The sequence below is a fragment of the Cherax quadricarinatus genome, chromosome 66 (genome assembly GCF_038502225.1).
Source record: "Cherax quadricarinatus isolate ZL_2023a chromosome 66, ASM3850222v1, whole genome shotgun sequence".
Classification (NCBI taxonomy): Eukaryota; Metazoa; Arthropoda; class Malacostraca; order Decapoda; family Parastacidae; genus Cherax; species Cherax quadricarinatus.
The window spans coordinates 6,692,760-6,704,983 of NC_091357.1; the positions used below are offsets into that span (position 1 = coordinate 6,692,760).

At 47.2% G+C, this 12,224-nt stretch overlaps 1 protein-coding gene across 1 annotated transcript in view; it reads right to left on the reverse strand.

The window, feature by feature from the left end:
* LOC128704139 (uncharacterized) overlaps positions 1–8,499 on the reverse strand; it is a 373,177-nt gene extending 364,678 nt beyond the window's left edge. Inside the window, exons 1-2 of the mRNA XM_070099007.1 lie at positions 8,320–8,499; positions 7,439–7,514 (exon numbers count right to left, since the gene is read on the reverse strand). Of these exons, the coding sequence (XP_069955108.1) occupies positions 7,439–7,514; positions 8,320–8,499 (256 nt within the window). The remainder of the gene's footprint in view (positions 1–7,438; positions 7,515–8,319) is intronic.
* Between the last annotated feature and the right edge of the window lie 3,725 nt (positions 8,500–12,224).

Consider the following 12,224-nt stretch of genomic DNA (forward strand, 5'->3'; position numbering starts at 1 on the left):
TGTCTGCGCGTGCGTGTGTGTGTGTGTGTGTGTGTGTGTGTGTGTGTGTGTGTGTGTGTGTGTGTGTGTGTGTGTGTGTGTGTGTGTGTGTGTGTGTGTGTGTGAGGTGTGTGTGTGTGAGGTGTGTGTGTGTGGTGTGTGTGAGTGTGGTGTGTGTGAGTGTGGTGTGTGTGAGTGTGGTGTGAGTGTGTCGTGAGTGTGGCGTGAGTGTGGTGTGTGTGTGTGTGTGTGTGTGTGTGTGTGTGTGTGTATGTGTGTATGTATGAGTGTGTATGTGTGTGTGTGTACTCACCTAATTGTACTCACTTAATTGTGGTTGCAGGGGTCGAGACTCAGCTCCTGGCCCCGCCTCTTCACTGATCGCTACTAGGTCCTCTCCCTCTCTGCTTCCTGAGCTTTGTCATACCTCTTCTTAAAACTATGTATGGTTCCTGCCTCCACTACTTCACCTGCTAGGCTATTCCTCTTCCTGGCGAGTCTATGACTTGAAGAAATACTTCCTAACGTCCCTGTGACTCGTCTGAGTCTTCAGCTTCCAGTTGTGAACCCTTGTTTCTGTGTCCCCTCTCTGGAACATCCTATCTCTGTCCACCTTGTCTATTCCCGCAGTATCTTGTATGTCGTTATCATGTCTCCCCTGACCCTTCTGTCCTCCAGTGTCGTCAGTCCGATTTCCCTCAATCTTTCCTTGTACGACATTCCCCTGAGCTCTGGGACTAGCCTTGTTGCAAACCTTAGTACTTTCTCTAACTTCTTGACGTGCTTGACCAGGTGTGGGTTCCAGACTGGTGCTGCATACTCCAGTATGGGCCTAACATACACAGTGAACAGTGTCTTGAACGATTCCTTAAGGTATCGGAACGCTATTCTCAGGTTTGCCAGGCGCCCATATGCTGCAGCAGTTATTTGATTGATGTGTGCCTCCGGTGACGTGCTCGGTGTTATGGTCACCCCAAGGTCTTTCTCCCTAAGTGAGGTCTGTAGTCTTTGTCCACCTAGCCTATACTCTGTCTGCGGTCTTCTTTGCCCCTCCCCAATCTTCATGACTTTGCATTTGGCAGGGCTGAATTCGAGAAGCCAGTTTCTGAACCACATGTCAAGCCTGTCCAGGTCTCTTTGCAGTCCTGCCTCATCCTCATCCGATTTAATTCTTCTCATCAACTTCACATCATCTGCGAACAGGGACACTTCAGAGTCCATTCCTTCCATCATGTCGTTCGCATATATCAAAAATAGCACTGGTCCTAGAACTGACCCCTGTGGGACCCCGCTCGTCACAGGCGCCCACTGTGATACCTCTTCACGTACCATGACTTGTTGCTGCCTCCCTGTCAGGTATTCCCTGATCCATTGCAGTGCCCTCCCTCTTACATGCGCCTGATACTCCAGCTTCTGCACTAATCTCTTGTGGGGAACTGTGTCAAAGGCCTTCCTGCAGTCTAGGAAAACGCAATCTACCCACCCCTCTCTCTCGTGTCTCACTTCTGTTACCTTGTTTGTGTGTGGTTGTGTGTGGTTGTGTGTGTGTGTGTGTGTGTGTGTGTGTGTGTGTGTGTGTGTGTGTGTGTGTGTGTGTGTGTGTGTGTGTTTACTCACCTATTTGTGGTTGCAGGGGTCGAGTCTTAGCTCCTGGCCCTGTGTGTGTGTGTGTGTGTTCCAGTTTGTTTTATTTTCCATAACGGTGTATCAGAAAATTGTGTTTTCTGTGATAATGATTGGTGGGGTGGTGGTGATGGTGGGGTGGTGGTGATGGTGGGGTGGGGTGGTGATGGTGGAGTCGTGGTGATGGTGGGGTGGTGATGGTGGGGTGGTGTTGGTGGGGTGGTGATGGTGGGGTGGTGATGGTGGGGTGGTGATGGTGGGGTGGGGTGGTGATGGTGGGGTGGTGATGGTGGCGTTGGCGATGGTGTGGGTGGTGATGGTGGGGTGGTGATGGTGGGGTGGTGATGGTGGGGTGGTGATGGTGGGGTGGTGATGGTGGGGTGGGGTGGTGATGGTGGGGTGGTGATGGTGGGGTGGTGATGGTGGGGTGGTGGTGGAGTCGTGGTGATGTGGTGATGGTGGAGTGGTGATGGTCGGGTGGTGATGGTCGGGTGGTGATGGTGGTGATGGTGGGGTGGTGATGGTGGGGTGGTGATGGTGGGGTGGTGATGGTGGGGTGGTGATGGTTGGGTGGTGATGGTGGGGTGGTGATGGTGGGGTGGTGATGGTGGGGGGGTGGGGGGTGGTGATGGTGGAGTCGTGGTGATGGGGTGGTGATGGTGGGGTGGTGATGGTAGTACCGGCATAATGGTGGTAGCGTGGGTGGTGGTAGCTACATGGTGGTGGGGGTGCTGGTAGGGTGCTGGGGTAATACTTCTGGGTGTCATGGCAGACAAACACTCATCGCTCTGTAAAAACATCAGTGTGCCAAGTGTGTACATCCGCCTGTATACTGCCTCGCCTCACCTGCCTCGCCTCACCTGCGTTGCTTCACCTCAGCTGGCAAACGGATCTTTAACTTACACACAGAACCCTAACACATCGAAGAAGGTAACCTCACAAGGTACCATCACAAGGTACCATCACAAGGTAACCTCACAAGGTAACCTCACAAGGTACCATCACAAGGTAACCTCACAAGGTACCATCACAAGGTAACCTCACAAGGCACCATCACAAAGTAACCTCACACGGTACCATCACAAGGTACCATCACAAGGTACCATCACAAGGTACCATCACAAGGTACCATCACAAGGTAACCTCACAAGGCACCATCACAAGGTAACCTCACAAGGCACAATAAAAAGGTAACCTCACAAGGTACCATCACAAGGTAACCTCACAAGGCACCATCAAAAGGTAACCTCACACGGTACCATCACAAGGTAACCTCACAAGGCACCATCACAAGATAACCTCACAAGGCACCATCACAGGGTAACCTCACAAAGTACCATCATAGGGTAACCTCACAAGGCACCATCACAGGGCAACCTCACAAGGCACCATCACAAGGTAACCTCACAAGGCACCATCACAAGGTAACCTCACAAGGCACCATCACAGGGTAACCTCACAAGGCACCATCACAAGGTAACCTCACAAGGCACCATCACAGGGTAACCTCACAAGGCACCATCACAATGTAACCTCACAAGGTACCATCACAAGGTAACCTCACAAGGTACCATCACAAGGTAACCTCATAAGGTTCCATCACAAGGAAACCTCACACGGTACCATCACAAGGTAACCTCACAAGGTACCATCACAAGGTAACCTCACAAGGTATCCTCACAAGGTAACCTCACAAGGTACCATCACAAGGTAACCTCACAAGGTACCATCACAAGGTAACCTCACAAGGTACCATCACAAGGTAACCTCACAAGGTACCATCACAAGGTACCATCACAAGGTAACCTCACAAGGCACCATCACAAAGTAACCTCACACGGTACCATCGCAAGGTATCATCACAGGGTAACCTCACAAGGCACCATCACAAGGTAACCTCACAAGGCACCATCACAAGGTAACCACACAAGGTACCATCACAAGGTAACCTCACAAGGCACCATCACAAGGTAACCTCACAAGGCACCATCACAAGGTAACCTCACAAGGTACCATCACAAGGTAACCTCACAAGGTACCATCACAAGGTAACCTCACAAGGCACCATCACAAGGTAACCTCACAAGGCACCATCAAAAGGTAACCTCACAAGGTACCATCACAAGGTAACCTCACAAGGTACCATCACAAGGTAACCTCACAAGGCACCATCACAAGGTAACCTCACAAGGCACCATCACAAGGTAACCTCACAAGGCACCATCACAAGGTAACCTCACAAGGTACCATCCCAAGGTAACCTCACAAGGCACCATCACAAGTTAACCTCACAAGGCACCATCACAAGGTAACGTCACAAGGCACCATCACAAGGTAACCTCACAAGGTACCATCACAAGGTAACCTCACAAGGCACCATCACAAGATAACCTCACAAGGCACCATCACAATGTAACTTCACAAAGTACCATCACAGGGTAACCTCACAAGGCACCATCACAATGTAACCTCACAAAATACCATCACAGGGTAACCTCACAAGGCACCATCACAAGGTAACCTCACAAGGCACCATCACAGGGTAACCTCACAAAGTACCATCACAGGGTAACCTCACAAGGCACCATCACTAGGTAACCTCACAAGGTACCATCATAGGGTAACCTCACAAGGCACCATCACAAGGTAACCTCACAAGGCACCATCACAGGGTAACCTCACAAGGCACCATCACAAGGTAACCTCACAAGGCACCATCACAGGGTAACCTCACAAGGCACCATCACAGGGTAACCTCACAAGGCACCATCACAAGGTAACCTCACAAGGCACCATCACAAGGTGACCTCACAAGGCACCATCACAAGGTAACCTCACAAGGCACCATCACAAGGTACCATCACAAGGTACCATCACAAGGTAACCTCACAAGGTAACCTCACAAGGCACCATCACAAGGTAACCTCACAAGATACCATCACAAGGTAACCTCACAAGGCACCATCACAAGGTAACCTCACAAGGCACCATCACAAGGTACCATCACAAGGTAACCTCACAAGGCACCATCACAAGGTAACCTCACAAGGCACCATCACAAGGTACCATCACAAGGTACCATCACAAGGTACCATCACAAGGTAACCTCGCAAGGCACCATCACAAGGTAACCTCACAAGGCACCATCACAAGGTAACCTCACAAGGCACCATCACAAGGTACCATCACAAGGTACCATCACAAGGTAACCTCGCAAGGCACCATCACAAGGTAACCTCACAAGGCACCATCACAAGGTAACCTCACAAGGTACCATCACAAGGTACCATCACAAGGTAACCTCGCAAGGCACCAAAGTGATGATCTCTTCCTCTAGGCACTGTACTCTCCCCAATTCTCTTTTTTCATTCTTATATTCAACATAAACAGATATTCATTAAAACACTGTAAACTTCTTTGTAGACGATGTGACAATCTGCACGAGTGTCATCCACTGTGGACACAGTGCATCTCCAGGTTCTCACAAATCAAGTCTTCCAGTGGACCACTGCACGAGTGTCATCCACTGAGGACACAGTACATCTCCAGGTTCTCACAGATCAAGTCTTCCAGTGGACCACTGCACGAGTGTCATCCACTGAGGACACAGTACATCTCCAGGCTCTCACAGGTCAAGTCTTCCAGTGGACCACTGCACGAGTGTCATCCACTGAGGACACAGTACATCTCCAGGCTCTCACAGGTCAAGTCTTCCAGTGGACCACTGCACGAGTGTCATCCACTGAGGACACAGTACATCTCCAGGCTCTCACAGGTCAAGTCTTCCAGTGGACCACTGCACGAGTGTCATCCACTGAGGACACAGTGCATCTCCAGGCTCTCACAGATCAAGTCTTCCAGTGGACCACTGCACGAGTGTCATCCACTGTGGACACAGTACATCTCCAGGCTCTCACAGATCAAGTCTTCCAGTGGACCACTGCACGAGTGTTATCTACTGAGGACACAGTACATCTCCAGGCTCTCACAGATCAAGTCTTCCAGTGGACCACTGCACGAGTGTCATCCACTGAGGACACAGTACATCTCCAGGCTCTCACAGGTCAAGTCTTCCAGTGGACCACTGAAGCCAACAGGATGTTCAAGGAGAATAAATTATCAGACATTGTGTAAACAATCGAACACACGAAATGACGTATAAAAGAGACTGGAACCAGTCAATAGAATGACTAACGAGCGGAACGATGAGTAGTACAGGAGGATCTCACATTCAAGGGTCACAATGATGCCATTATCACAGCAGCAAGGAAAATGATCCCCGGTACGGGTGGAAACATTGGGGCGTGTTTCATTAAGACACCTGCTGTCCATGTTCATTTATCAGTAAAAGAGGTACCTAGGTGTTAGTCGACTGATATGGGTCGCATCCTGGGACAAAATTGGCCTAATTTACCCAAAATACTCGGCATAACAAGGGGCTTTCTACATAGTATGTCACTGATGTCAGCAATGGTTTGTATACCTTGTACATGTACTTGTATAAAGATTATTATTATTATTAATGCTACCTTTAATCCCCTTGTTCTCTTGAAATCAATATTCTGCCAATACAGATTCAATAAAAACATTAACATTGTTGAAAAATGTTTTAAATACCCGAAAACTGTACTCCCTGGAAGGTAGGCGAGGAAGACAACTCATTATTTACAGTTGAAAGATTCTGGATGCACTTGTTCAAGCTCACCAAACTCACTCCCTACAAGAGCAGGAGGCTGTACAAATACTTCCAATGAAAAGCAGAGGTACCGTAAGTACCCTGAAGTAACGACTAGTGCCACGTAACTACCATCACCACCACCATCGCCACTACCATCACCATTACCATCACCACTACCCTCACCATCACCATCACTACCACGGCACTGCTCCACCAACAACCTTAGCCGCTGGAGACACAAAAAATACAAAATCTAAGCTTCAAGTTGCAAACAAAATTCGGGAACACTTTTCAATTGCAACATCCACCGGGGAAATAATTCTCACAACCCTGACTGTGCAAAGTTGCAACACTGCCAACTGGAGAAGGAATAGCTCTGAGCAGATGTACCAATTGAAGGTGGGCGAGTACCACAGTGCCACCTGCTGATGCAACACAGTGCCACCTGCTGGTGCGACAGTACCAGCTGCTGATGCAACACAGTGCCACCTGCTGGTGCGACAGTACCAGCTGCTGATGCAACACAGTGCCACCTGCTGGTGCGACAGTGACAGCAGCTGGTGCAACACAGTGTCACCTGCGGTACAAAGCAGTATACGGGTGCCAGGCACCGGTCATCTGCCTGCCCAAGGCGGGGCTAAAGAAGACACACTGTTAAAAGTTCTAAACTCTGGCAGTAATGCTGGTGTTTCTGTCTCACGAACACGCAAGATGATAGACAGATCTCACAAACTTATCATAAACCAAACAAACTAACATTTAAAACACAGAGCTTACGATAAACCAAAATTATTACAGTCGTCACAGGCCCTGATAACTCATAAACCATTCTGAGACGTTTAACTACTCCAAACCCTGCCCCCTCCCTTTCATATATATATATATATATATATATATATATATATATATATATATATATATATATATATATATATATATATATATATATATATATAAGTTCACCGGTCCACTCCATACATGTGACTTCAATATCCTACGACCCACACACATACATATGTTCAACACAGGTATAAAATTCCAATTTACTATGGGCGGGTTATCTGTGTACTGGTTCAACTCAAGATATCAAGAACCTGATCCTGCCCTCAACTAGGGTGGTTTACTGGCATTTCCAAACATCTTGGTAGAATGACATACCTGGAACCGGTGTGACGAGTGTGGTTGCAGCAACGTGTTTCTGACGGCTCGCCTGCCACGAGTGATGCCGACACACCTGTAATCAAAATGTATATTTGATTGGTTGCATAATTTAAGGAAATTCATACATGGCATATAAAGACCTTATGAAAAAGCAGTAGCAGCAACAGTTGTAATTTTGACAGCATATTCAATAAAAATTCAAGGATAATGTAGTTTCTTGACGATGTGGAAACAAACACACATGCAGTTTAATGTGATCCTTTATTGACAACGTTTCGCCCACACAGTGTGCTTTTTCAAGTCACACACAGATGTGTGTGACTTGAAAAAGCCCACTGTGTGGGCGAAACGTTGTCAATAAAGGATCACATTAAACTGCATATGTGTTTATGTTTCCAGTGTGTCGGTATTTTATACCATTTATTTCCATCTTGACGATGTCTTATAGTTCCACATTCTTCCAGACATTCCGGACTGCACAACACTGCAGACACCCACAGACAAAACCCTAGTAAATTACCTTTCTTAGTTTAAGTGTCATGATGTGATCAGTAGTGTAGGAGGTTGTTATTACCAGTTGGTTGAAGATAAACTTGGAAGGAGAATGAATTAGCAGATACGTGTACGAGAACATCAAGAAATGGGATCTACTGTTACGTCTCAAAGAAACTAGCATCTCCAGTGGGGAACTAGCCAACCCTGACATAGTCGCCTTCTTCACTAGAGTACCAATGGGATACATATGATGTAAACGGTTTACAAAACCGACCAGTTGCTGCTTCAGTCCAATACAAAGAAGGTCAGGGTCAAGGGTAGGCTTTGGGTTACGCTTTAGCGTAAAGAAGTAAGTCGACCCTTGAATGTGATTGCTGATTTACCATTATACTTGTCATGCGCCTTATATGCCGGGAAATACGGTAACTTGAGTGAGTTAAGTTTGTGACGCATCGATCACAGTTCACGTTCAACTTGATCTGTCCCATCTTGAAGCTGACCATCTTGAAGCTGACCATCTTGAAGCTGACCATCTTGAAGCTGACCATCTTGAAGCTGACCATCTTGAAGCTGACCATCTTGAAGCTGACCATCTTGAAGCTGACCATCTTGAAGCTGACCATCTTGAAGCTGACCATCTTGAAGCTGACCATCTTGAAGCTGACCATCTTGAAGCTGACCATCTTGAAGCTGACCATCTTGAAGCTGACCATCTTGAAGCTGACCATCTTGAAGCTGACCATCTTGAAGCTGACCATCTTGAAGCTGACCATCTTGAAGCTGACCATCTTGAAGCTGACCATCTTGAAGCTGACCATCTTGAAGCTGACCATCTTGAAGCTGACCATCTTGAAGCTGACCATCTTGAAGCTGACCATCTTGAAGCTGACCATCTTGAAGCTGACCATCTTGAAGCTGACCATCTTGAAGCTGACCATCTTGAAGCTGACCATCTTGAAGCTGACCATCTTGAAGCTGACCATCTTGAAGCTGACGTAAACATAAAATCATAAATACAGGTTCACGTTAGACAATAAAGCCGAAAATAAACTCCCATTTTATGTCCTCATAAACAGGTCTCGTGTCCTTCCAACTGTGTACATAATCATAACATCAAGAACAATAACCTTACCAGTTTTGATGTAGCATCATTATTCACTAAGCTTCCCACTGGACACTTCATCTCAGCTACGAAGTTAATGAGAACGGTCACAGACCTTCCGTAACCAGCCACAGATTTCCTCTACCTCAGTGAGTTGTGCCAACTTCACTTGCTATGTACAGTGATTTATGATAGATATAGATCCACCTGACATTGCCATGCTGGTCAATCTTTACATGGAGGAATACTTTCAATCCGTTATACTGTAACGTAGCATGGCTACGTTACAGTAGTGGACGATGTGTTGGTAAGTAATACAAACCTTCAGGAGACTGGGAATAATTGGCTTCTTTTATGTCTAAAATGAGTCATAAGCTAAAAGTAAACGTTTACAGAAAACTTATCAACAAAAATGATTTGCTGCATTATTAATCACACCATGAGACGCGAGTCAAAACAGTAATAACACGATTGAAAACAAGCCACAGTACGGGTGGGGTTAGAACCCATGGCGACTGTGTCATAAAAACTCCAGGCCACTTGCTACCTTAGAGCATATGGGATTTCCAGTCCTGCTTCGCTTGAGGTGTGCACTAAAATTAGATATTCACCAAGGTCCAGTTTCCTCCTCACTTTATCAATGACTGAGGAAGGAAAGCGTCATGGATCATTCACACCAACAGGCAGGAACTCCCACCTGGAAGACTCGTCATTCTCCAGGTTAGCCAAGTGGATAACAACTTTCCTAACCTATACGTAAAGAGTAACATTACTCCAGCCACCATGACTTCCACCACAATTAAGGACCTAGCCAGGAAGAAAACCATCACACTCGCCGAATCTAAAGTAATTCCTTGTGCAAGAGGTGAAAAGTTATGTGTGAGGAACTTGTAAAAATCTGGAATAACGAGAAGCCTGGGACAACGTGCAACAGCACATGGACGTGTGTTATATGGATAAGTGTTGTAAGTGTTGTATGGATGAGTGTTGTACGGATGAGTGTTGTACGGATTACTTAATCAGGCCATGAAGGGAATCTACACAAATGTCTTTTCTGGTGGTATCTACGTACGTTCTTTGTTGTCTACGTACGTTCTTCGTTGTCTACGTATGTTCTTTGCAATCTACGTACGTTCTCTGATTTCACAAGCACCGTCGGCCAAAACAATGGTATTACCTGGAGTTTACCTGGCGAGAGTTTCGGGGGTCAACGCCCCCGCGGCCCGGTCTGTGACCAGGCCTCCTGGTGGATCAGCGCCTGATCAACCAGGCTGTTGCTGCTGGCTGCACGCAAACCAACGTACGAGCCACAGCCCGGCTGATCAGGAACTGACTTTAGGTGCTTGTCCAGTGCCAGCTTGAAGACTGCCAGGGGTCTGTTGGTAATCCCCCTTATGTGTGCTGGGAGGCAGTTGAACAGTCTCGGGCCCCTGACACTTATTGTATGGTCTCTTAACGTGCTAGTGACACCCCTGCTTTTCATTGGGGGATGTTGCATCGTCTGCCAAGTCTTTTGCTTTCGTAGTGAGTGATTTTCGTGTGCAAGTTCGGTACTAGTCCCTCTAGGATTTTCCAGGTGTATATAATCATGTATCTCTCCCTCCTGCGTTCCAGGGAATACAGGAAGGCCCCGTTCAAACAGTTATAAATACGGCGCTGCTCGTTATTCCCTTACGCAACTGTTGTAGGCAAATGGCGATAACGGCGGCGCAACGGTAAAACCACCGAACATAATGAACAATGGCTCAATTGAAAGCCAACAAAAATGTGGAACACCAAAAACAGTGGGGCCCTGCTCTATACGCGAGGCTCTGCTCTATACGCGAGGCCCTGCTCTACACGCGGGGCCCTGCTCTATACGCAGGGTTTTCTTGTACTCTTATTTCAGATGTTTGGGCTAAATTGACTCTTCCCCGTCAAGACACCGTGATTATGTAGAAAGAAGGGAAGTGTCTGATAGCAACTCGAGGTAAATGGACAAGAATGCCATTATATAGGACACTGGAATGTTTTCAACGAAAGTGTTCTTTCCCCTCACACTGCTATTACCGCAAGTACTGAGGTACTGACCTCGCTCTCTCTATGTCTCCACCTCAGAGATGGTAATTATCAAGTAAATACTACCTTCTACTATGCTGGAGAGAAATATCTGAAGTTGTCGTAGCTGATGAACCCTTACTGGTATACTTGACCATATCGGTGGCCCGGTGGCCTGGTGCCTAAAGCTCCCGCTTCACGCACGGAGGGCCCGGGTTCGATTCCCGGCGGGTGGAAACATTCGACACGTTTCCTTACACCTGTTGTCCTGTTCACCTAGCAGCAATTAGGTACCTGGGTGTTAGTCGACTGGTGTGGGTCGCATCCTGGGGGACAAGATTAAGGACCCCAATGGAAATAAGTTAGACAGTCCTCGATGACGCACTGACTTTCTTGGGTTATCCTGGGTGGCTAACCCTCCGGGGTTAAAAATCCGAACGAAATCTTATCCTCATTGTCCTACTGAAGTCTGCCACCGCTGTCTGACACTACTGAAGTCTGCCACCGCTGTCTGACACTACTGAAGTCTGCCACCTCTGTCTGACACTACTGAAGTCTGCCACCTCTGTCTGACACTACTGAAGTCTGCCACCTCTGATACTACTGAAGTCTGCCACCTCTGTCTGACAGTAGTGAAGTCTGCCAGCTCACACTGACACTACTGAAATGTGTCAGCTAAGACTGGCAGATGTCAACACTATGTGACCCATCCTGTGCGATGGAATATGACAGGGAAACACAGCTAGCTTTTGCTCCCACTGTGTAACTATCATATAGAATAGTGTAGCAGCACACTGCTGGTGTTCCCACTGTGTAACTATCATATAGAATAGTGTAGCAGCACACTGCTGGTGTTCCCACTGTGTAACTATCATACAGAATAGTGTAGCAGCACACTGCTGGTGTTCCCACTGTGTAACTATCATACAGAATAGTGTAGCAGCACACTACAGGTGTTCCCATTGTGTAACTATCATACAGAATAATGCAGCAACACACTACGGGTGTTCCCACTATGTAACTATCATATGGAAAAGGGGAAAAAGGCAGGAAATTGCTTATATTTACAATGCTAATTATCTTTTTCTCCCTTACCTCTCCCTTTTCTTCCCTTCCCTCAGTCACCTCCCTCTTACACTCCTCTCTCCC